Source organism: Ranitomeya imitator, chromosome 4 (genome assembly GCF_032444005.1).
Source record: "Ranitomeya imitator isolate aRanImi1 chromosome 4, aRanImi1.pri, whole genome shotgun sequence".
Lineage (NCBI taxonomy): Eukaryota > Metazoa > Chordata > Amphibia > Anura > Dendrobatidae > Ranitomeya > Ranitomeya imitator.
In genome coordinates this window covers 674,399,279-674,424,772 of record NC_091285.1, presented here as the reverse complement: position 1 = coordinate 674,424,772, position 25,494 = coordinate 674,399,279, and the positions used below count along the sequence as shown (strand labels likewise).

The window sequence follows — 25,494 nt, the reverse complement described above, 5'->3', positions numbered from 1 at the left end:
GTGAAGGCTTTTATTTATTTGCTAAATCAATAGTTTGGTTGTTTGTAATGATGGACAAACCCGTGGCAAACTCGTGGATTTTCTGTACAGTACTGTGTACGGAACAGTGACTGAAGCCGTGCCGCCTGCCTCTGTGACTGAAATCTGGCAGCTCCTGGGAAGAAGATAGTTAATTTTCTCTCAGTAGCTGCGCTTTCAGTTTGGCGGCTAGGCAGCATTGTAACACTATTAACCGGGTTAATGGCATTTGGATACAGGTTCCTTTACAAGGTGTTGCCTGACATTTTGCTTTCTTGTTTCCGTAACTCTCAAAAGATTCAATATTCAGATATATGATCCCCACATTCTCCAGAAATTCATGGTTTTACAATAAGACCATACGATTTCAGGCCTCATTCAGTTGTCAGTGATATTATACATTTCCAAAAAAAATGGTTCAAGTGTTACCAGTGTTTGGCCAGTTCTTACTATTAGGGTTTCATCAGAATTTTTTTCCATGGAAAATGGACACGTCTAAGTGATTTTTGCATAGACAGAAAACATGAACATGTGAACAGCCCCACAGACTGCAATGGGTATGAGTAGTAATAATAGGACATGAAGGTGAAAACTGGTCGTCTGAATGACGCCTTATACAGTATGAATGAACTGGGCAGTCAGAGTTAGATGGCGGTAATGTAATGCCGGATGAAGCTTCCGCCAATAGTGAAACTGCTCTGCAGAATAAAAGGTTTAAGAGAGAAAAAAATTCTTGCAATTTAATTTGCAGGAAAAGCAAATTTCTAAGATCTATGATGTCTCAGGTTAATTGCGAAAACCAGAGGATACGATTCAGTAGGTGCCAAAAATGCAAAACAATAACGAAAAAGAGAACACGCAACCGTCAATGTGCAAAGTTTTTTATTAACCTTCATAAAAAAAAACATATGGACTCAACCTGACCCTTTCACCCACTTTCTAGATCAGAACTTAGTACACATCAGTATATCCCCCCTATGTCACCAGGAATAGAAAGTAACCAAAAACAAGATTCCCATGTCCTACCATGGCAACAGGTGTAGAGTGGCCCAAATCTCCAAAGAAAGGGTATGTGGACTTATGCAACCTGTTTTGGTGCGTAAGAAATGAAGCAACTTTGTAGCTGGTCTTCCCGATTTCAGTACACAGCTCCCGCACAGGGCTGTTTGTGTCCATAGTTACAGACTACGCAGAAAGCATGTGCAGTCTGATTCCAGCAGTTATACTATCTTTTTGTTGTCCCCTTTTTTTATCGAAAAGAGGACAGAAGGAGCAGAGCTAAACATGACTGTAGTAAGCAACCATGGAGACACCTAGATTTGCATGGGAGCTGCATAGACTAATATAAAAAAAATCTAAAATTGCTTAATTTTTAATTGGATATTACTGTAGCAGAGCAGAGCTGATTTTTTTGGATGAAGTTCTGAGCTTAGAAATTACAAAACATTAATACTTTAGGCTTGAATTGTGAGGTTTTGGAAACGAACGACATTTCCTTGATCCGGTATGAAAATCTTGGAGAGGCCAACCAACCAACATGGAGACAACAGATGAAGAACATCAATGCGAATCAAGGCAGCCCTATTCCATTAGAGGTGGTCACGACCTTGACTTGGTTTCTCTATTTTGGAGACCTTTGTGGGTCACAGGTAAACTCGACGGAGGTCACTGGGTGATGTGATTGTATTGCATTGAGGGCAAAGTTTCTTAGATCCCTGTCGAGAAAATGAGAAGAACATCACCTTGTGACATCAGGAGAAGGAGAATTCCCTATTGTCTGAGTCACATCCAGAACAACTCTAAACTCCACAGACATTCATGTGACCAACTTGTGCCCAAATGTGACCCCCCATAAAGTACTGGAACAGAAAGCAATTAATCCCGGGGTATGGTACAAGCTGGAAAATGCCAGATTGGGTTAAAGATGCTGTTCTTACCAGTGCCCTTAACCAGCAGCTCTCACAGTGAATGTGCCAGCATTGGATAGAAGCGACGGGGACGGAGTAGGCATCCTGCACAAAAGAAAAAAATACAACATCAAGAAACTTCACTCGTGTGTTGTGGCGTGATTTCAAAACTACCAGGCAACACTGACAAAAACGGGATTGGTGGAAAATGCCAACCCATTTTTTATCATTCGTTCCCTGATTAAACTTTTTTACTTAAATCCATTAAACTACTGTGTAACTTGTCAATAATGGGCAACGGCTTCCCGAAGAACAAATGTAGCACTGATGTAAAAGTGAGTGTGGGTAGCACTGTCAAAAATTAAATAAGTTAGGTTGGGCAATACCAAGATAATTTTTGTCAGGTTTACTGGTAAAAGATTGACAACTATTGACTTAAGCCAACATTCAACATTGGCAACCAAGAGTGTCCACTGCAATCTTACCAAGCAAATGTGACAGGTGTGGGTATTTTTCAATTTCTCCGTCAATTCCTGGATCTTCTCTCGAAGAGCATCCAAACTCTCTTGGCTAAAAGTGACACAATATAAACAATATTTTTGATAATGTTGTTGACCTATGGATCATTAGGTACCCACAACTATATGCCAAGGTACAAATATGATGGCCAAGGAACTTTACTGTAAAAAAAAAAATTAGAGCCATAAATAGTCACAATGAAAGTGCTACAGTTTTATCAGGTAGATGCCATGGACCAGCACATAATTGGTTTTGTGAATGTTATTTGTTTGCAATTGCCTGCATGCCTAATACTTGCCCAGTAAGGACAGGAAATCAGACAAAGTATGGTCATCTTAGGATTTGAGAAGAGCCCAATGTCATTGGAATCTTGATATGCCTCCTCCCATAGATGAAGCATTATCATTTTTCAAGCAACAGACTTGGATTGAGCGCTCAAGAACTGGAGGATGACCTTGTCCAAACTTGGGCAGAGTTTACTCGTGAAGCAATGCAAAAATATTTTCTTCTTCAAAGTTGGGTCAAGTTTACTCAATAATTCCCATCTTTGTAATACTTGCTGGAGTGGAGTAGTTTTTTTTTATCTATAATCTTCCTATGACCATGGCTCTGCATTATACATTGGGATCCAACTAAGATCAAATGATCAAAATGTTCAACATCTACATAAGGAGATAAAGAAGAACAACTCACTTAAGACGGGATGAAGCTGGGGTCTCCTCACCATCGGAGTCTTCACTGTGACTTGGAGAGCTGATTAATGGCGATACCCTACAACCTGTAAGTAAGACAAAAAAACAATCTGTTAAATTTTATGACAATCTTTAGTTAGATAGAAGGTAATGCAAACTTTAGAGTTTACGATTTCCTCCTCAAAAAAAGGTTTGCTTTTTCAAGGACCTATATAAAGCTGACTCTGATAACTTCTAGATACAAGCTTTGAAAAGTCTAGAAAGGTTTGCTTCATAGTAGGTATAGTAGGTAAAGGTGTTGAATTGAAGGTCTTTGAGGCCAACTGAGGATGGATTTAAAGCTCCCAAATACTAGCTATACCCTATTCATCATGATGTATAACTTAAAAGGATCAATATATTACTGGAACATAGCCAAAAAAGTGTAAAATCTCAGAAGAAATTTGCCTCAATTAGCACCTTTAGATTTGGCTTTTCTGGGTGAGCTTGATAGTTCTGGACCCCTTTTATTATGTCAAAATCTGAATTAACTGGATGGTCCTCTCATTTTTTGGTTAATTAGTCATTTGTTGGCTATTTAAGGTACTTCATGAAGCACTGCTTTAATTCATGTTGAAATGTCCAGAGATCATGATTTAACATTAGCAGTGGGTAAACCCATGGAAGTTTGGCAGAACATCTAAAAACAGTTTGGTTCCCATTAAGATGAATGGGGCCTGACAAAGCAGCAAACACGGCTCTTATAGGCAGTAAGATCATTACTGCCAGTCAGAGAGTTGCGGTTTCCATGCTGTCAGATGACAGCGTGAGCCAGCAGCTGTGACAGGTGGTAAAAAGGTTACGTCTGGTCACACACGTCAGCTAATGAGAGAGTACTACTTCCATCAGCCTATGCCTGCTGTCACTGATAATGGTTTAGCAGGCGTACAATGATGAGAGTATTCATCCGCCGGCACCAGTGCACTATGAATGAATAATTTTTTTAAAAATGACGTGGGGGTTCTTCTACTTTTGAAAGCCAGCGCAGGCAAAAATGACAGCTGTCCCTCAGCTGTTAGCTTTATCATCGCTGATTATCAAGAATAGAGGGGTCCCATGCGTTTTTTAAAATTATTTATATCAATAATTAAAAAAAACAGCATGGAGTCCCATCCATTTTTTGACAACTAGCCAAGGTAAAGCAAACAGCTGGGGACTGGTATTCTCAGACTGGTAAGGGGCCATGGATGGACCCCCCAGTCTAAAAATAGTAGCCATCAGCAGTCCCAGAAAAGGCGCATCTACTATACCTATTTCTGGTGCTTTTCTGACTCCTCCGGCTCTTCTTCTTTGTTCGGGTAATATTTGTGGGTTTGATTTCAGCTGTTTTATAACAGTTGACAACAAGCCCAGGGGTTAGTAATAGATAGGCATTTGTAAGGCACCCCCATTACTAACCCCTTAGAGTGTAAATAGAAACACAGCCAGTATGAAATCATTTCATTAAAATAATTACACATACTCCTTTATTTGAAATAAAAATAAAAAAAGCACAGTTATACTCACCTTCATGCCTATTCCACTGAAGCCCATGTCACCTGTAAAAATCAGAAAATAACAAACAAATATAATACCGATTCCCACATGCCCTGGAAAAAAAGAAAAATAATAAACAACCATATTCCCTCACCTGTCCTACAGTTAGGGCCAGAAATATTTGGACAGTGACACAATTTTCGCGAGTTGGGCTCTGCATGCCACCACATTGGATTTGAAATGAAACATCTACAACAGAATTCAAGTGCAGATTGTAACGTTTAATTTGAAGGGTTGAACAAAAATATCTGATAGAAAATGTAGGAATTGTACACATTTCTTTACAAACACTCCACATTTTAGGAGGTCAAAAGTAATTGGACAAATAAACATAACCCAAACAAAATATTTTTATTTTCAATATTTTGTTGCAAATCCTTTGGAGGCAATCACTGCCTTAAGTCTGGAACCCATGGACATCACCAAACGCTGGGTTTCCTCCTTCTTAATGCTTTGCCAGGCCTTTACAGCCGCAGCCTTCAGGTCTTGCTTGTTTGTGGGTCTTTCCGTCTTAAGTCTGGATTTGAGCAAGTGAAATGCATGCTCAATTGGGTTTAGATCTGGAGATTGACTTGGCCATTGCAGAATGTTCCACTTTTTGGCACTCATGAACTCCTGGGTAGCTTTGGATGTATGCTTGGGGTCATTGTCCATCTGTACTATGAAGCGCCGTCCAATCAACTTTGCAGCATTTGGCTGAATCTGGGCTGAAAGTATATCCCGGTACACTTCAGAATTCATCCGGCTACTCTTGTCTGCTCTTATGTCATCAACAAACACAAGTGACCCAGTGCCATTGAAAGCCATGCATGCCCATGCCATCACGTTGCCTCCACCATGTTTTACAGAGGATGTGGTGTGCCTTGGATCATGTGCCGTTCCCTTTCTTCTCCAAACTTTTTTCTTCCCATCATACTGGTACAGGTTGATCTTTGTCTCATCTGTCCATAGAATACTTTTCCAGAACTGAGCTGGCTTCTTGAGGTGTTTTTCTGCAAATTTAACTCTGGCCTGTCTATTTTTGGTATTGATGAATGGTTTGCATCTAGATGTGAACCCTTTGTATTTACTGTCATGGAGTCTTCTCTTTACTGTTGACTTAGAGACAGATACACCTACTTCACTGAGAGTGTTCTGGACTTCAGTTGATGTTGTGAACGGGTTCTTCTTCACCAAATTAAGTATGCGGCGATCATCCACCACTGTTGTCATCCGTGGACGCCCAGGCCTTTTTGAGTTCCCAAGCTCACCAGTCAATTCCTTTTTTCTCAGAATGTACCCAACTGTTGATTTTGCTACTCCAAGCATGTCTGCTATCTCTCTGATGGATTTTTTCTTTTTTTTCAGCCTCAGGATGTTCTGCTTCACCTCAATTGAGAGTTCCTTTGACCGCATGTTGTCTGCTCACAGCAATAGCTTCCAAATGCAAAACCACACACCTGGAATCCACCCCTGACCTTTTAACTACTTCATTGATTACAGGTTAACGAGGGAGACGCCTTCAGAGTTAATTGCAGCCCTTAGAGTCCATTGTCCAATTACTTTTGGTCCCTTGAAAAAGAGGATGCTATGCATTACAGAGCTATGATTCCTAAACCCTTTCTCCGATTTGGATGTGGAAACTATCATATTGCAGCTGGGAGTGTGCACTTTCAGCCCATATTATATATATAATTGTATTTCTGAACATGTTTTTGTAAACAGCTAAAATAACAAAACTTGTGTCACTGTCCAAATATTTCTGGCCCTAACTGTATGTGAAGATAATCCATAATGTTCTACGATGATCCAGATGATTTGGATATTGGTCACATCAGTGATGCCACAAGTGAGGTCATCAGGGTTTATCATCATTGAACTCAGGTGAGCTTTGTCACGGCAGCTCAGGGCTAGACACTGCAGGAGCAGTTATACTCCTGTCATTGTGTTCTGCCTGCCGCATCATTGATGTGACCACTAGCCAAATCATCCTGATTGTCGTGGGACAGTAAGGATTATCTTCACATCGGACACGTGAAGGATATGGTTCTTTATTATTTTTCTCCTTTTCCAGGAAACATGGGCATCAGTGGATTAGGCGTAATGGTGAGTATTATGGTTGTTTATTATTTTCTGTTTTTTACAGGTTACATGGGCTTTAGTGGAATAGAAGTATAGATGACACCTCTCCATTACTAACCTCTGGGCTTGTTGTCAGCGGCCATAAAACATCTGGCATCAACCCTACAAATATTACCCCACTTGCCACCACACCAGGACAAGTGGGAAGAATCGGGCAAAACATCAGAATTATCAAATTTAATACACGAGCCTTTTCTGGGGTGGCTGCGTGCTGCTATTTTTAGCCTGGGGGGGGGGTTTAATATCCATGGTCATTTACCAGACTGAGAATACCAGCTCCCAGCTGCTTGCTTTAGCTTGGCTGATTGTAAAAAATGGGGAAACCCCACCATTTAATTTAAAAATTATTTATTTAAATAAAAAAAAAATGGCATGGGACCTCTCCGTTCTTGAAAACCAGCCATAAGAAAGCAGACAGCTGTGGGTTGCAGCCCCCAGCTGTCAGTTTTGCCTGCACTGGTTATCAAAAATAGAAGAGACCCCATATCATTTTTTTTTACATTTATTTATTTATAGCAGGGACAGTAGGTGTAGGCTGATGGGAGTAGTACTCTCTCATCAGCTGCCTCTTGTGACAGTAGATAGCCCTTTTACTGCCAATCACAGCTCCTGGCTCACGCTTTCGTCTGACGGCATGGTAACCCCAACTATCTGACCGGCGGTAATAATCTTACTGCCAATTATAGCCACCAGTGTTTATCCCACTACAGAACCCAAACACTAACATGGAGTTCCTGGAAAAGTCCATGTTCGGTGTCTGTATCCAAACACTAAGTGTTCGGTATGGACTCCGAACTTTTATTGTTCAGGTTCGCCCATCTCTACTTATCACCTGTCAATATGACTGATTAGGGCATAAACATGTCATAGAAAGGAACTATCAGATTGGGACCCACTTAGATAACTTCTTAAGGGTTCCTACTAGGGACAGGGTGTCACAGTAAACTCTATGACCTTGTCTTCAGAACATCAGTCCTTGCTCAAGGGCACGTTCCTTATAATTTCGGAAACTATGGTTCGTTTCGTAGTAAACCAATTTGCCTAGTAGTAGTAAGACATTTTTGAGATTTTGGGAAGAAAGCAAAGAAAACGTCTGCAATTAGGATAAACTTCTTATGGTGCCCTGGATTAATTTCAACCAATAACTTCTCTTTTTTAAAGGAGAACTAAAACATTGTGAATCACGGCATTCCGGGAGAGATGAGGGTAGTAGGTTCTTATCTGAGAAATAATTATATTTATGAACCTTTGCACACTAAAGGCAGCAGATGTGGTAGAACTCTGGGCCCCAGTATGAAAGTCAAGCAACAACTCCTTGGTATTGTTTGAGTAGAGAAAATCAATAAAACAGATCACGCCTATTACATGAAATCTGGATATCTCCTTTGGAGATCTCATTAGCAATAAATTGTTAGAATGGTTCTTTCTTTCTATAAGACCAACATTTTCATACACAGTATGAGCCTCATAATCGTTGCTCACCTGTTCCATGGGAAGATGCTTTCTCGGGGCTCCGCACCTCATCGTCCCAGCGGTTTTCTTCTGGAGCTTCACTGTCTGCTGGTATCTCTCTCAGAGGCTATAACAAGGCAGGAAACAGTCATTGAGCAATAGACAATCTTAGGACAGTGTCACATAGGGACATTCAGCCCAGTATTTGGCTTTGAGTACACAAGTATGGTGGCTCATTCTTTTGGTTTGACTCAATATTGGTGGTAGCTTCTGGTATGTCGAGAACGACTCATTGGTTTTTACTTGTTCTGTTAGAGGACATCTGGTACAACTATTAGAAAACCCCACAATAACTCCTTCTCACAAATGGACATGTTATTAATGTTCTGGGAAGGAGTGGTCATGTCTGGAAGGGAATCATTGCGCTCCTCCTGTGAAGTAACCTCAGCTCCATAGGAAAGTGAAATTTTCACTATATACTGCAATACTGTGATATTGGAAAAGAAGGAAGAGAACATATCCAACCAAAACATGCCCAATGTACAATGGGGGGAAAAAGTATTTGATCCCTTGCTGATTTCGCAAGTTTGCCCACTGAAAAAGACACGAACAGTCTATAATTTTGAGGGTAGGTTAATTTTAACATTGAGAGACAGAATATCAAAAATAAAATCCTGAAAATGGCATTGTATAAATTATATAAATTTATTTGTATTTTGCAGTGAGAAATAAGTATTTGATCCCCTACCAACCATTAAGAATTTTGGATCCTAAAGACCAGTTAGACGCTCCTAATCAACTCGTTACCTGCATTAAGCTGCCTTACACAGTCACCTTTATAAAAGACTCTAGTTTTGAAAATTGCATGGTTTAAAACAAGTGCACTTCTTTGAAGGAGATCTTGAAGAAAACCTCTCCAAACAAGTTATGAAACAATAAAAAAAAACACAAATCTTATCCAAACCTCTGCAATACAACTTCAGGAAATGAAATGCTTCATTAAAAAGAAAAACTCATAAAACTCCTCTCCAAAAAAAAACGAGTTTCCTGAAGTAGTTTCCACTTGAAAAACTCATGGTTTAGGCTTTGTTCAAATAGATTTTTTTCAAGCGTTCAAAAACCAAGAGTTTGGTGAATATTTGAAGGAGTTTTTCTGAAGAATTTCCCGAAGTTTTTTTTTGTTTGTTTCTGAATTGTCCTTTACAGGCTTTTGATTGGGAGGGGCCTACTTTGGAGAAGTCTTCCTCAGGATCTGCTTCAAAGATGTGACATGCTCTTTCTTTTTACCCTCCAAGGGATTTTCAAAAACTTTCAGAATTAAAAAAAAAAAAGGAAAAACAAGTCTTTATATGAACTGCAAAGTTGTTTAGCCCTAAAAATTAATTGTAAGATTTTTTAAAGCTGTTTTTAGGGGGATTTTGGAGAGGATCCATTTAAAATACTTCTAAAAAACAATGTGTTAACATAGCCTAAGGGTATGTTTGCACAGTCTTTTTGCTTAGTCGTTTCTGGAGTAGAAACTGAGCAGAACTTCAAGATTTTGAGGAGGATTTGGACAGTTTCTGTTCCAAAAAACTCAGGTCCCAAGTCAACGAAGCATAAATCGCTTTGAAAAAGTGGCAAAACCTTTTAATCAACGTCTATTTTGTCAGTTTTGCCAAAATGGTTGGAGCGGAGGTGGGGTGGGGCAGAATTGGGATGTGACTCCACAGCTGGTCTAATTCACGACGCTCTGTGGCGTACTTTACACCAAAAATCTTACTTATGCCTCTTAACGAAACGATAGCACTTGATTCCATAATGCTCCCTCATCAAGGCCAACGTTGTCCGTGCCGGCTCATGTTCACATCGTGTTTTACCCTCACGTCAGTGGCTCTGTTGAGGCTTACATCTGCAAAACAGGCTTCATGTCTGTTGACTGTAATGATGCAGATGGACTCGCACTCTGTTGGTCGGACATAATTTTCATCCGTATTCATCTATTGGAGGAGGTCTCCAAGACATGGTTGACTTCTTCTTGGATGCCACCTCAAGTAGGCTTAAAAATAATACTGTCCGACAGAGCAAACGGTGACACTGTCTGTATCATTACAGTCAATAGCCCCCGTCAGCACAAACGCCCTGTTTTCCAGACCATCAGGCCTAAGTCCCGAAGCAGTGACTGATGGGATGTGAACATAGCCTTGGAGTTCAATAGTTAGTCCAGATCTTCCATCAGGAACAGCATTTTACACCCGTCAACATCTCAGCTACAAAGTTATCAGGGCTCAGCAGCAATTTCAACACAACTTTTGACATGAAACAAAATGCCAAATTTTTGAAGATGCATTTTGGAAAAATCAATACATATGCAAATTAATTTGTGCACTTACCTCCTCAATATTCAGCCGACCTCTCTTACATTTCCCGGCTCTTGCTGTATGCAGATGAGCAAACAATGAAATACAAGAGGTGAGTAAGATCTTCAGAAATCGATTTGACAAAATTGTGAATGATGGGTAGGAATCATTTGCAGCAATTATCTGTACATTGACGATATACCTTACCCACAAGTCTGAGCACTAATCGACATTGCTATTGTATGTTCTGTTAGTAGATGACCCTTGTCGATTTGGTCTAAATTCCAGAAATATTCAGGTATGGATGCATGTCATGAGTTGTGTACGATGGGTCAACTTACCTCCCAAGCGCTCTTCTCTGTTCCACCTAACCTGCTGGAAGACCTGAGGGAGATTGGGAGGATTTTACACCAAATATGCATTGCACAAAAGAGTGATTGAAGGATATTGATGACCTTAGATATTTTACCTGGGGTTCACAACTTTGTTTAATGTGTCAGGCAGGTTAATAACACTATCAACCAGCAGATAAACCCAATATCTGATGGTTAATAGCGTTTTCCTAGTGACCGGTTCCCTTTAAAGGGATACTTGCATGAGTAAATTACCAGAACCAAGGTTTGAGAAGTATTTGGAGAGTTTCTGCTTAATTTCTGCTCCCAAGATGCAGTGTAAACATACTTGTACTAAAGTTTTGGAGCAGACATTTTCCAAATACTCCTCATAATCTCAAACCACATATCCAAGCCCTTTCCACTTCCTGCCGACTTCAACTCAAAAATATTTCATGAATCCGTTCATTCCTCAACCATGAAACTGCAAAAACACTAGTCCATGCCCTCATCATCTCTCGCCTTGACTACTGCAACCTCCTGCTCTGTGGCCTCCTCTCTAACACTCTCGCACCCCTCCAATCTATTCTAAACTCTGCTGCCTGACTAATCCACCTGTCCCCCCGCTATTCCCCGGCCTCTCCCCTCTGTCAATCCCATCACTGGCTCCCCATTGCCCAGAGACTCCAGTACAAAACCCTAACCATGACGTACAAAGCCATCCACAACCTGTCTCCTCCATACATCTGTGACCTCGTCATCCGGTACTTACCTACACGCAACCTCCGATCCTCACAAGATCTCCTACTCTACTCCCCTCTTATCTCCTCTTCCCACAATCGCATACAAGATTTCTCTCTCGCGTATCACCCCTACTCTGGAACCCTCTACCACAACACAGACTCTCGCCTACCATCAAAACCTTCAAAAAGAACCTGAAGACCTACCTCTTCCGACAAGCCTACAACCTGCAGTAACCACCGATCGACCAAACCGCTGCACGGCCAGCTCTATCCTCACCTACTGTATTCTCACCCATCCCTTGTAGATTGTGAGCCCTCGCGGGCAGGGTCCTCACTCCTCCTGTACCAGTTGTGACTTGTATTGTTTAAGATTATTGTACTTGTTTTTATTATGTATACCCCTCCTCACATGTAAAGCGCCATGGAATAAATGGCGCTATAACAATAAATAATAATAATAATAATCTCAAAGCTCCATGTTTTGAGGCGTTTTTAACATAGCCATGTATCATGTTATCTGGCCAGTTTGGGATTACTTCTCATGTACAAGATCAGAACCAATGACAGTACAGGAACACATCACCAGAACCATAATCAGTACACGAGTCCAGAACCATCAGTACATGAATACAGTACCAGTAACATCATTAATACATGAATGCAACACCATAACTACCATCAGAACATGAATGCTGTACCAGAGCCATCATCAGTTGTCAGCATATTTGGTGTCTTGTGATCTGATTAGGTTGCAACATTATGCCATCACCATTGTATAATAATTAAACAATTTGGGTAGGTTGGCTGTTAGGAAATTCTACGTAACCTCGTCACATTGTACTTTTTATTGGAATGCGGACTAGAATCATCTGTACCAAACATGAATGCTTCGTTTGAAGTCAGAGAAGTTTTTGGCCAAAGAACTTGCAAACGACAGCTTCATATGTCTAATTCCCTAATCATCTAGCTTCATAAAGATGTAACCAAATAAGTCAAAATTGTGGCCTGAGGGTCCTACAGTAGACGTCAAACAATAACTAATAGCCTGCTAAGGTCTTAAAATGTAGTTTGGTTCACCTGCTGTCTGTCTAGCTTCTGTCCATCTTCTGAGGTCATCAACGGCGAGTCACTCCGGGTGTCTCGTCCTTGTGGGGACTACGGAAAAATGCCGATAAAATCACAGTCAATAAAAATAGTTGAAGACTAAACGATTAGAAAGATCATGTAATTATTAATATCCCCACCTGGGTGAAATTATTGGAGGATGCCGGTGTGCCGTCAAGTTCACTGTGAATAGTTAAAGGGAGAATAAATATTTTTTTTTACGTGCTGTAAACTTTTTAGGAATTATTGGGTCAATAGGATCAGCCAGACTCCCAATTTTAAATTCAGAGGCCGGTGTGAACAATTCATTAATACAACACAGTATTCTAGAAGAACAAAAGGGAGGAGATGGATGAAAACCAGTCTACAAATTGTGCCTGAAGATAAAACCTAAAGTTTCCTAAGTAAGGCTCCTCACATCATTCCCCAGATGATACATATTAAATAGTTCACACATACATCAATATTGGGAAACCTGACAAAGGACCGGCCTTTAATTTAATGTTTATGGGGACAGACCAATAGTCCCCGATGGCAGAGTGCATAGAAGAGAGGTCCACCTTTCCTGGCTTTACCTGTCTCGTAGTTGAGCCAGTTGTTCCACTTCATGTTGCAGGTGGTGGGAGAGCTCCTCTCTCTGGAGATGTTTATGACACAGAGGGCATAGCAGAGGTAACGACAGAGGACTTCTCTTATCTGCAAGGAATTTAGGAACATTTGTTAGAAAATTAACTTTTTACTTAGAAGGAATGGAATGTATGAAAAGATGTCTAAAAGAAGAGAGAACTAATCTGTAATAGGTAAGTAATTTACATAGATAGATAATAAATAGATATATAGATAATAAATAGATAGATAATAGATAGAAAATAGATCGATAGTAGATAGATTGATAGATATAATAGATAGATAATATATAGATAATATATAGATATATAATAGACAGATAATAGATAGATAGATGATAGATACATAGGTAGATAATAGATGCATAATAGATAGATAGATAATATAGAAAAAACAGGAACAGCATCCAATACTACCTCAATAGTGTGCAAAGCTCTCCCAACCAGCAGTCCAAATGGCCTCCAGCAATAATATCAAAAAAAGAAAAGCAGCCCAAAAAATAATAGAAAAGGTGGACTTTATTGCCTGAGCAGGCGTGATAGATAATAGATAGATAAATAGATAGATAATAGATAGATAATAAATAGATAATATATAGATAGATAAATAGATAGATAATAGATACATAATAGATAGATAATAGATAGATAGATCTGTAGAATGTAAGCCCGCAAGGGCAGGGTCCTCGCCCCTCTGTATCAGTCCGTCATTGTTAGTTTGTTTACTGTATGTGATATTTGTAACTTGTATGTAACCCCTTCTCATGTACAGCACCATGTGGAATCAATGGTGCTATATAAATAAATAATAATAATAATAATAATAATAAATAGATAGATAGATAGATAGATAGATAGATAGATAGATAGATAATAGATAGATAGATAGATGATAGATAGATAATAGATAGATAGATAATAGATAGATAGATAATAGAAAGATAGATAATAGAAAGATAGATAATAGATAGATAATAAATAGATAATATATAGATAGATAATAGAAAGATAGATAATAGATAAATAGATAGATAATAGATAGATAGATAATAAATAGATAATATATAGATAGATAATTAGATAGATAATAGAAACATAATAGAAAGATAAATAGATAGATAATAATAGAAACATAATAGATAGATAGATAGATAAATAGATAGATAGATAGATAGATAATAGATACATAATAGATAGATAATAGATAGATAACATATAGATAATATATAGATAGATAGATAATAAATAGATAGATGATAGATAGATAAATAATAGAAAGATAGATAATAGATAGATAATAGAAAGATAGATAATAGATAGATAGATAAATAGATAGATAATAGAAACATAATAGATAGATAGATAAATAGATAGATAATAGATAGATAATAGATAGATAGATAGATAGATAATAGATAGATAATAAATAGATAGATAATAGATAGATAATATATAGATAGATAATAGAAAGATAGATAATAGATATATAGATAGATAATAGATAGATAGATAGATAATAGAAATATAGATAATAGATAGATAGATAGATAATAGATAGATAGATAATAGATAGATAATAGATAGATAATAGATAGATAACAGATAGATAATAAATAGATAGATAATAGATAGATAGATAATAGATAGATAATAAATAGATAGATAATAGATAGATAATAGATAATAGATAATAGATAGATAATATATAGATAGATGATAGATAGATAGATAGATAAATAGATAAATAATAGATAATAGATAGATAGAAAGATGATAGATAATAAATAGATAATAGATAGATAGATAGATAATAAATAGATAGATAATAGATAGATAGATAGATAGATAGATAATAAATAGATAGATAGATAGATAGATAGATAATAGATAGATAGATAGATAGATAGATAGATAGATAGATAGATAGATAGATAGTTAAATAAATAAATCTCAAGGCACGATGCACAAAACAAATATATAAGAGGAGGAAAAAGTATATCCACCAATGTGCACCAATGGAAAAAATAATGGACAAATCCGGAAATCACATAGAAAAATGAAGAAAAACCTAGACAAGAGTCCAAAATAAAGTGTAAATAACAATATTTATTAAAATATAAAGTAGAACGGTGGGAAAGAACACCATACAAAGCACACCACCAGTACATATAAATAGTACAAAAAAAAAAATATAATAATAGTAAATTAATTAACCATGAAACCACAGTCGGCAAGATTGTATATATCCGTATCAATAAGCCATATAGCGGTGTCAAAGAGCAGATGAGATGCTATCATATTGTAAGGTGCATGTGCAATAGTGTAACCCCCTGACGAAGGCAGACGCCGAAACGCGCGTCGGGGTTCGACACATCCCAGGGATCCACTCTCCATATAGCAGGTAACATCTATTGGCTGTTTTTGACCTGTAATACTTGCACTTTATTTAGTTTTGGCTCTGCTAGCTTGGTACCCTATACCTAATTGGTCACTCGGTCCACCAGGTCTTTATTTAACTTACTTGGCACCAGTAGCTGGTACTATTTTTTATATATTTTTTATATTTCTGCTAGCACTTTACTTGGTCTCCTTCAGCCTTCTATTTACACTATTGCACATGCACCTTACAATATGATAGCATCTCATCTGCTCTTTGACACCGCTATATGGCTTATAGATACGGATATATACAATCTTGCCGACTGTGGTTTCATGGTTAATTAATTTACTATTATATATATTTTTTTGTACTATTTATATGTCCCTGGTGGTGTGCTTTGTATGGTATTCTTTCCCACCTTTCTACTTTATATTTTAATAAAGATAGATAGATAGATAGATGATAGATAATAGATAGATAGATAGACAATAGATAGATAGATAGACAATAGATAGATAGATAGATAGATAGATAGATAGATAGATAATATATAGATAATAGATAGATAGATAATAGATAGATAGATAATAGATAGATAGATAGATAATAGATACATAGATAGATAGATAATAGATAGATAGATAGATAGATGATAGATAGATAATAGATAGAAAGATAGATAGATAATAGATAGATAGATAGATAATAGATAGATAGCTAGATAGATAGACAATAGATAGATAGATAGATAAATAGATAGATAATAGATAGATAGATAATATATAGATAGATAGATAATAGATAGATAGATAGATAGATAGATAGATAGATAGATAGATAGATAGATAATAGATAGATAATAGATAGATAGACAATAGATAGATAGATAATAAATAGATAATAGATAGATAGATAATAGATAGATAGATAGATAGATAGATAGATAGATAGACGATAGATAGATAGATAATAGATAGATAATAGATAGATAGATAGACAATACATAGATAATAGATAGATAAATAGATAGATAAATAGATAGATAGATATAATAGATAGATAATGTGCTTTAGGAGTAAGTATAGCAGGGGTTACCGTCGCACCAGGGCCCTGGAACCTAAAGCTCATTAAGCCTCTATTGGCCCATGTGAGAAGACCAATATTATTGAAAACCCTTGATAATTTGGGGTCTTGTCGGACATTTTTCATCAGGGACCATTTGCTTCAAGTTATGCCACCAATGGTCTTCTACTTGAAAGGTGAGATCCCATTAACCAAAACACTGCCCCTTTCTGTGGTAAAGAATAGGGGATCATTGATGGTCACCTACATTTCCCATAGTCGGCTTCATTTTTGCAATGACTCCTTCGATGGTGATAAGACCCCAAATATATTTAGGCCTCAGGTAGCAATGATGCGGCCCGGACTCGCATGTCCTCACGCGTCTGACGACTCTCATTCCGACCCGCTGACGCTCACTCCTGACTCCATAGATGTTAGCAGGGGACAAGGACCATAGAGAAAAGGCAGAAAATGCACCAACAAAAAAATACTAATTGTCTGTGAAAACAGGAACATTCCTGAACACTGGGTGGGAAGGGGCGAGGGATGAGCGGCCGATGGGCCAGGCTGGGTAAGGTCATGTGTATAGGTCCCGCGTGACAATGCGGGCACAGTGGGAATAGCAGAGGGGCGCTCTCTCCTACGGCATGAGAAAGCCGCCTCCATCTCCATAGTGTCCAGGGAGGACAATGGACTGTGTGACAGATAAACTGGGGATAAATCGTCCCTGTACAATGGGGTAAGGGCCTCTGTGTGAGGCCAGGACTATTGTCATGGAGGACAGGCTGAGTAATGATGTCTCACCACACACACTGATTCAGCGTGAATTGCTCATTTTCCGCCTAGCTGGAGGTTGTGTTCACAGATTCACCTAACACCCTGTCTATACCCCCAGCCCCATCCTCCCCGCTATTAGTGTCAGGAGCAATTAGCACTGCATGGGGGGTATGACCTCTCCTGACATCGGACCCCAACCCTGAAAACATCCCACTCCTATCGCGCAAACACAGCATCCATCCATCCATCTATAACTATAGTATCTGCTATTTCTCTATCAGGTCCATTATCACCGCATGTAAAAGTCCAACTAGATAAGATCTAGCTTAAAATATATGAACAAGAAGAAAACTAGGTAATAATAACCCCCCCCCCAAAAACAAAACAAAATACGCACTAATAAAACTGACCGGCAAGTATGAGCAGGTGCAAGCTGCCATGACTGCGTAATACACAAACAAGAGAATACAGCCGTCTCTGTAAGTGCTGAGATGTTTAAACATTGAATATAGGACATGAAAAGTAATATACTTATAAAATAGCACATTTATGGTCTAAGTACCTTGATTTTATGAGAGCCCATCAGCCACAACAAGCCAAACTTTTCTCTGGTAGGACCATAAATGTAATATTTATCAAACACGTCTCTCTGGGGCTAAATGCCACCCGCAAATAATATAAAAAATAATAACTAAAGGTGCACAAATTGGCCAAGTCATGGGTGACAAAAGATTTTAGTTCGGGAGAGGCATGGCAGAAAAATATTAGATCTAGAAGGTCCTATTGCAGAAAGGTCACATTGTTGTGGCTGGTGGGTACACATTAATTAGCCAACTTGTGTGCTAAGTATTTTCATTTTAAAAGTATAGTCAATATGATAGTATTGTAGTATACAATGTCTCGTAAAAGTGTTCACCCCCTTGGCTTTTTACCTATTTTTTAAGATTACTACCTGTTTTTAAATATTTTTGTATTTTTACTTTCACACCACTAAGCAATATGAACCACTAACCAAAACACCAAGAAGACCAATGAGATCTCCAAACAAGTCAGGGACAAAGTTGTTGAGACATAAAAGTCAGGGTTGGGTGATAAAAAAAATATACCAATTTCTGTCGATCCCTTGTAGCACCATCAAATCCATTATCGTCAAATGGAAAGACCATGGTACCATAACAAACCTACCAAGAGAGGGCCACCCAACAAAATTGTCAGCCTGGGCAAGAAGGACATTAATCAGAGAGGCACCACAGAGACCAAAGGTAACCCTGAAGGAACTGCAGAGTTCCCAAGCAGAGACTTGAGGTTCATTCAACCACAATAAGCCGTGCACTCCGTAGAGGTGGCCTTTATGAAAAAGAGGGAAGAAAAAAATCACTTACTTACACACAACACAAAAATTGTAACGCTCTTTTTGAGTTTGCCAAAAGGCATGTGGAAGACTCCCCAAATGTATGGAGGAAGGTGCTGTGGTCAGATGAGACCAAAACTGAACTTTGTGGCCACCAAGAAAAAAACACTATATCTGACGCCAAACCAACACAGCTCACATCGCTCTAAGAACACCATCCCCACAGTGAAACATGGTGGTGGCAGCATCATGCTATGTGGATATTTTTCAACAGCATGGACAGGGAAAATTATCCGAGTAAAGGGCAAGATGGACGGTGCAAAATACAGGGATATTCTTGAGCAAAACCTGTTTCAGTCTGCCAGTGATGTGAGACTGGGACAGAGGTTCATCTTCCAACAACACAGTGACCCAAAGCATACTGCTAAAGCAACACTCAAGTGGTTTAAGAGGAAATGTGTAAAAGTTTTGGAATGGCCTAGTCAAAGCCCAGACCTTAATCCAATGGACAATCTGTGGTCAGACTTCAAGATTGCTGTTCACCAGAGGAAACCATCTAACTTGAAGGAAGTAGATCAGTTTTGCGTTGATGAATGGGCAAAAATCTCAGTGGCAAGATGTGGAAAGCTCATAGAGACTAATCCAGAGCGACTTGTAGCTGTAATTGCAGAAAAAAGAGGCTCTACAAAGTACTGACTTTAGGGGGTGAATAGTTATACACACTGAAGTTTTCAGTTATTTTGTCCCATTTGTTGTTTTCTTCCCAATAAATACAAAACCAAATGTTCACTTGTAGGCGTGTTCTTTGCATGAACTGATGCAAACCTTAAAAAAAGTGAAATTCCAAGTCGTGAGGTAGCAAAACACAAAAATGCCGAGGGGGTGAATACTTTTGCATGCTACCGTATATGAATATAGTCTACATGGCAGTAATGCAGCATGTAAGTATAATCTATATGGCAGTAATGCCGTATACAAGTATTATTATTATTATACATTTGTATAGCACCATTTATTCCATGGCGCTTTACATGTGAAAAGGGGCAAATATAGACAAGTACAATAAACATGAGCAAAAACAAGGCACTAACAGGTACAGAAGGAGGGAGGACCCTGCCCGCGAGGGCTCACAGTCTACAGGGGATGGGTGAGGATACACTAGGAGAGGGTAGAGCTGGTCATAATCTATATGGCAGTAATGTAGTATATAAGTATAGCCTATATGGAAGTAATGCAGTATATAAGTACAGTTGATATGGTAGTAGTGTAGTATATAAGTACAGTCTGTATGGCAGTACTGCAGTATATAATGTGAGGGGTGACAAGCTTAGCTGCTTCCTCAGGTATATACAAGAACACTTTGATAGTGAAACACCTGCTGGTTTATTAAATTCAGCATAGACCAAGGCAGGTTTCAGAAAATCAAAAGCAGAGCCCTCCTGGCTTAATGGAACACAAAACAAATAAAGTTCATCACAGTCCTTTCTCTGCAGGCTCCACCTGAAGATACCTGGCAATGTCCTCCGCTCCACCTGGAGCCACGTGGGAGTATTCCCTTTCCCAACACACCACACAAACTGTCTCTAATGTCCAAGTATTTAACCAGGACCATGTGATGATCACATGATCATGACATCACCTCGGGTCCTGCTAGTACACATGCTGGTGTGGTGTATTTCGAGTGCGGGCAGCGTTCCAGGAACACGCATTAGAGACTGAGGACAACTGCATGTCCTGGGTAAAATCCGCCATCCAGCATGAGACTTCCAGAAGCATGGAGGAGCTTGTGAAACATCTCATCCAAGTACAGCAGCAACACTAGCTCACCACTCAACAACAGAATTTGGTGCAAAAGGAGACAAATAAGCTGTTTGCACAGCAGCTTCAACAGGAGCAGCGACAGCAGCAGGAGGCGCTAACACACCAAATGACCGCTCACCTGACCGCGACGTCATCGAAGGTTCTTCACTCTCTGCATTCTTAGGGATGGAGGCAGACGCTCGCAGCGGTGACAGCCAGGGTCCTTCGGAGGGGTGAGTATATCCATATTTTTTATACTTTATTTTTTACATGAATATGGATCCTAGGGCCTGAAGGAGAGCTTCCTCTCCTTCAGACCCTGGGAACCATCCAGGATACCTTCCGATATTTGTGTCCCATTGACTTGCATTGGTATCGGGTATCAGTATCGGTGATATCCGATATTTTTTGGATATCGGCTGATACCATCCGATACCGATACCTTTGAATATCGGAATGTATCGCTCAACACTACCGGTGACATTATACACAGGAGCTCTGTATATAGTGTCAGTGTAAAGGTAATACAGTGATCACCAGTGATATTATACAAAGGAGCTCTGTATATAGTTATGTCATAGTTGAGAAAGAGTGTTTATCTATAAAATGGACCATACACACTAAAATACTACCTGCAAGGCCGCAGGTTTAAGTTAGTGTCGGACCATGCCCCTCTTCATTGAGAGAGAAGAAGGGTAAGAACACGAGTGACTGGGTGGTTTTTAGCACTTCAAGACTTCGCGTTCCACGTATAGCATAGGCCAGGTAAGTTACATGGCAATGTGGATGCTCTCACCCGAATTCCCTGCTTCGTGTCTGAAAGTGCCAAAACCCCCGGCTTTTGGCAAAGGGGGGGAATATGTGACAGAGTCTCTGGCACAGTGTATAAAGAGAGATACGTGTCACTGCGTATACTACAGTCAGTGATGTAGAACCAGATAGCATGCTAGAGGCAAAAACAAAGTGCTGAGAGGGTTACTTTTAAAGTTACAATGGGCTGGTTTCATGTGAGCACCTGTAGAGTGGGAGGGAGGGTGCTCACCATATCCCCTCTTGTAGAGCCGACAGGTAGACACAGGAACACTTTCATAGTGAAACACCTGCTGATTAATTAAAGTCAGCATAGACCAATGCAGGGTTAAGGAAAACAAAAGCAGAACCTTCTTGGCTTAATGGAAACAAATAAAGTTCATCAGAGTTATTTTCTACGCAGGTTCCACCTGCACACCTGGCAATATCCTTTGCTCCTCCTGGACCCACATGGGACTGTTCCCTCTCCTAACACACCACCCAGATTGACTCCCTGGACCACGGCATGCCTGCATGGCCTTTTTTTTAATAAATTGGAGAATATGGGAAAGTGTCGGGAGTGTTTTTTCGAATTAAAGTGTTTTTTGTGTGTTTTTATTTTTTGTTCCTGGGTTAATAATGGTGGTGTCTGATAGACAGCTTTCCATGAATAACACCAGGGCTTGATGCCAGCTTTGATTTTTGACAAATTACAGCTGACATCAACCCCAACTACCATTACCATGATTGCCACCGGACCAGGGCAATCGGGAAGAACGATGACAAAGAATTAGTGTATCTAATGTGATGCGCCACTTCTGGGGCAGCTTCAAGCTGCTATTTTTAGGTTGAGAAGGACCCAATAACCATGGACCTTCTCCGCCTGATAATATCAGCTCTGTGCGATCTGCTTTACCTTGGCTGGTTATCAAAAATAGGGCGGTCCCCCACATCATTTTTTTTAAAATTATTTATTTATTAGGTTAAACCAGACTAACCCTTTAGGGCCACATGAAAGGCAATAAAAGGTGTTTTTTTTATATTTAGAGAGGTGAGGGTTCTGGCTATGAATTGAATTTTCTGTACTTGGTTGGTGAAATGTTGTGGTTCCTTTGAGATGTGTGTGAGGAAAAAAAATGGATGCTATACGCATCGTCTGTTTGCCATCCATTTTTTTTCACGCAGCCATTAACTTGCATTGATGAGCCTCATCTGATATACACTGCCAATCGCAGCATGCTGTGATTTTATTCCTCCACCCGATTCCAGCTGAAGAAAGACTCACATATGAGCACTGGCTTGTTGAATAGTATTGGTCAGAGTGTAATACGATTTTTTTCTCTCATTGCGCTAGCTTTTTCTGTATGGACATGGGAGCAAGGCCTTAGTCGTATACGCCACAAATCTGGCCTTCATGAGAGAGAAGAATGCCATTTTTTAAAGAAGGCTGTAAGAAGTCCCTTTTGCAGTTTGCCAAAAGTCATGTAGGGGACACAGCAAGCATGTGGGAGAATGTGCTCTACTCAGATGAGGCCAAAAGAGAACTTTTGGGAAAAATTCAAATTGCTATGTGTGACAGAAAACTTACACCATACCCTACTGAAAACACCATCCCCACTGTCATTCATGGTGGTGGCAGAATTCTACTGTGGGGAGGCTTTTCTTTAGCAGGAACAGGGACACTGGCCAGAGCTGATGAGAAGATGAATGGTGCTAAATACAAGGCAATCCTGGAGGAAAACCTGTCACTGGCTGCAAAAGTCTTGAGACTGGGGTGTAGATTCACCTTCAAGCAGGACAATGACCCTAAACATCCTGCCAGAGCTACAATGGAAGGTTTAGATGAAAGCATATTCATGTCTGTGAATGGCCCAGTCACAGTCCAGACCTAAATACGGGTGTAACATGAAAAAAAATGGAAAGGTTCACGGGGTATGAATACATTTTCAAAGCACTGTAAATGAATTGTATGTGGGAATAATGCAGAATATAAGTTTATATGGCTGTATTGCAATTCGTATGTCCTAAGACGTATGGGTTGTGCTGCTGCTTTTTTTTGGGTTGCAGTCAAGTAGAGAGATATAAATAAAGCTTTGTTCACACGTTACAATTTTGCTGCATTTTTAATGCCTTTTACAGTGCCAGCCTAAGCTATGAGACTTCAGAAATCTCATATACACACACACATTGTTTTTTTTTTTCCTGACTGTTTTGGAAAACTGCTGCGTTTTTAAAAACTGCCGCATATCAGTTCTTTCAGCGTTTTTCAGCATTTTTTCACCCATAGAAAGTAATAAGGAAGTGCAAGAATGCAGCAATAAATGTCGGTATGAGGTTTGCTGCATTTTTTGGTGCAAAAACCTCAAAACCTAAGGAAGTTGCATAATGACTTTTTTTTTTTTGGGGGGGGGGGGGGTTGGGGGGGCAATTAACTTTATCAGAATGCACAAGAGACAAAACCTGCTTTTCGTAAGCAGCTTCTTTACTGCCAAGTGAGCAGGTTTGCCTGCAGAAAAAAAGCAGCAAAAACGCAACGTGTGAGCATAGCCTAAAGTTAAATAACGTAGAGTGGATAGATAGATATGAGGAGAACTGATAGAGACATAGAATGGCATCCATACTTTGTCCGACTGTTATCTACAATGTATGAGGACAATATATCTGTGTCCGGCAGAGGTTGCAGGTGTGTGTAATTATCACAGTTATTGCCCACTGTTTCCTGCAGGCTGTCATTCTCTGGGCATTAAATTTCCATGAGAAAGGGAGGGGTGTGCAGCATCTGTATGCAGGGAGGGGATCGGGGGAACAGTCTAGGTCCAGGATGAATGTAAGTCCTGGGCAGACCTAACCACCCCTCCCCCATCCATCCATCCAATGTTTGTTTTTCCTCTTTATTCCCCCTTTTCACTTTCTCCGAAGCCCTGTCTTTTCCTCTCCATTTCATTGCATCTCCTAATCTCTCTCTGTCTTTTGTCCCCTCTCCCCTGGGAGCCTTTGTGCAGCATCTGGCCAACTGGTGACTTTTTATCCATTTTCCCCTCCCAATATATCGATAGAGACCCCTCTGCTTTCTGCCCTCTCCCCAGTGACACTGAATACATTCAAAACATTAACAATGCATTCATTAAGGAGTTCTCAGTGGTTAAGCTGCGCTTTTCTCTGTCCAAACCATGTGTCCTAGCTGAGATACAATACAGCTATACATCCTGATAAATGCCTCGAAAGAGAAATATTCTACTGTAAAGATCTACCTAATGTCTACTATGTGACTTTATCTTCCGAGAAGGAGCCAGATCCATTCTCCATAAAGTACTATTCACGATAGAAAAGTTTCACATGTCATCATATTGACCACTTTCATCGTTTACCTCTCTTGTGGGAACTAGTTCTCAGCTTAGGGGAGCTCCTGTGAGATGTTGGTGGCATCGCTGGTCCTGTTGATACATGAGAAGCTTCCAATCCTGTCTCAATTGGAAGGTAATGTATCTGTGGAGGCTCCGAATCTCCCTTCAGTCTTTTAGGGTTCAAAAACCCTGCTTGAAGTCTTTCCACACTTTCGGGAAGGCGAAAAGCAGCAAAGGGGTGCAGAGCACTGTATCCCAAAACTCCTACTCCTCCACGGTCCAGACGTGGGTGTCCATATTGATGAGAAAGAGAAAGAAGCTGGGGGGCACAGGGAGAATTCAAATGTTCTTGTGGTGGGTAGAGTAGAGGGTATGCCGGGCTCAGGTAAGTCATCTGTGGTGGTTTGTCCATACCAATAGGTACAGTATAGTGAGGAGGCTGCTGTGCCACTCCAAGTGGACCTTCTGAAGAGGTAGCCATTACCAGGAGGGCTTGAGATGTCAGTGGGTTAATCAAGCCTTGGGTGTTCTCCATTGCATAAAATAGTTAAAAGAAATAAAGT

The 25,494-nt window shown here is 39.6% G+C and overlaps 1 protein-coding gene across 1 annotated transcript; it reads right to left on the bottom strand.

Annotated features, from left to right (window-relative positions):
• Window positions 1-885: 885 nt before the first annotated feature.
• LOC138674346 (E3 ubiquitin-protein ligase Rnf220-like) lies at window positions 886-25,494 on the bottom strand. Its single transcript, XM_069762201.1, has 11 exons — window positions 24,956-25,494; window positions 13,378-13,498; window positions 12,943-12,985; window positions 12,776-12,853; window positions 10,965-11,007; window positions 10,657-10,700; window positions 8,315-8,411; window positions 3,138-3,222; window positions 2,411-2,495; window positions 1,956-2,030; window positions 886-1,733 (listed from the first exon to the last, which is right to left on the bottom strand). Exons 1-11 carry the CDS (start codon window positions 25,464-25,466, stop codon window positions 1,662-1,664), a joined length of 1,254 nt encoding a protein of 417 aa, XP_069618302.1. The 5' UTR covers window positions 25,467-25,494; the 3' UTR covers window positions 886-1,661.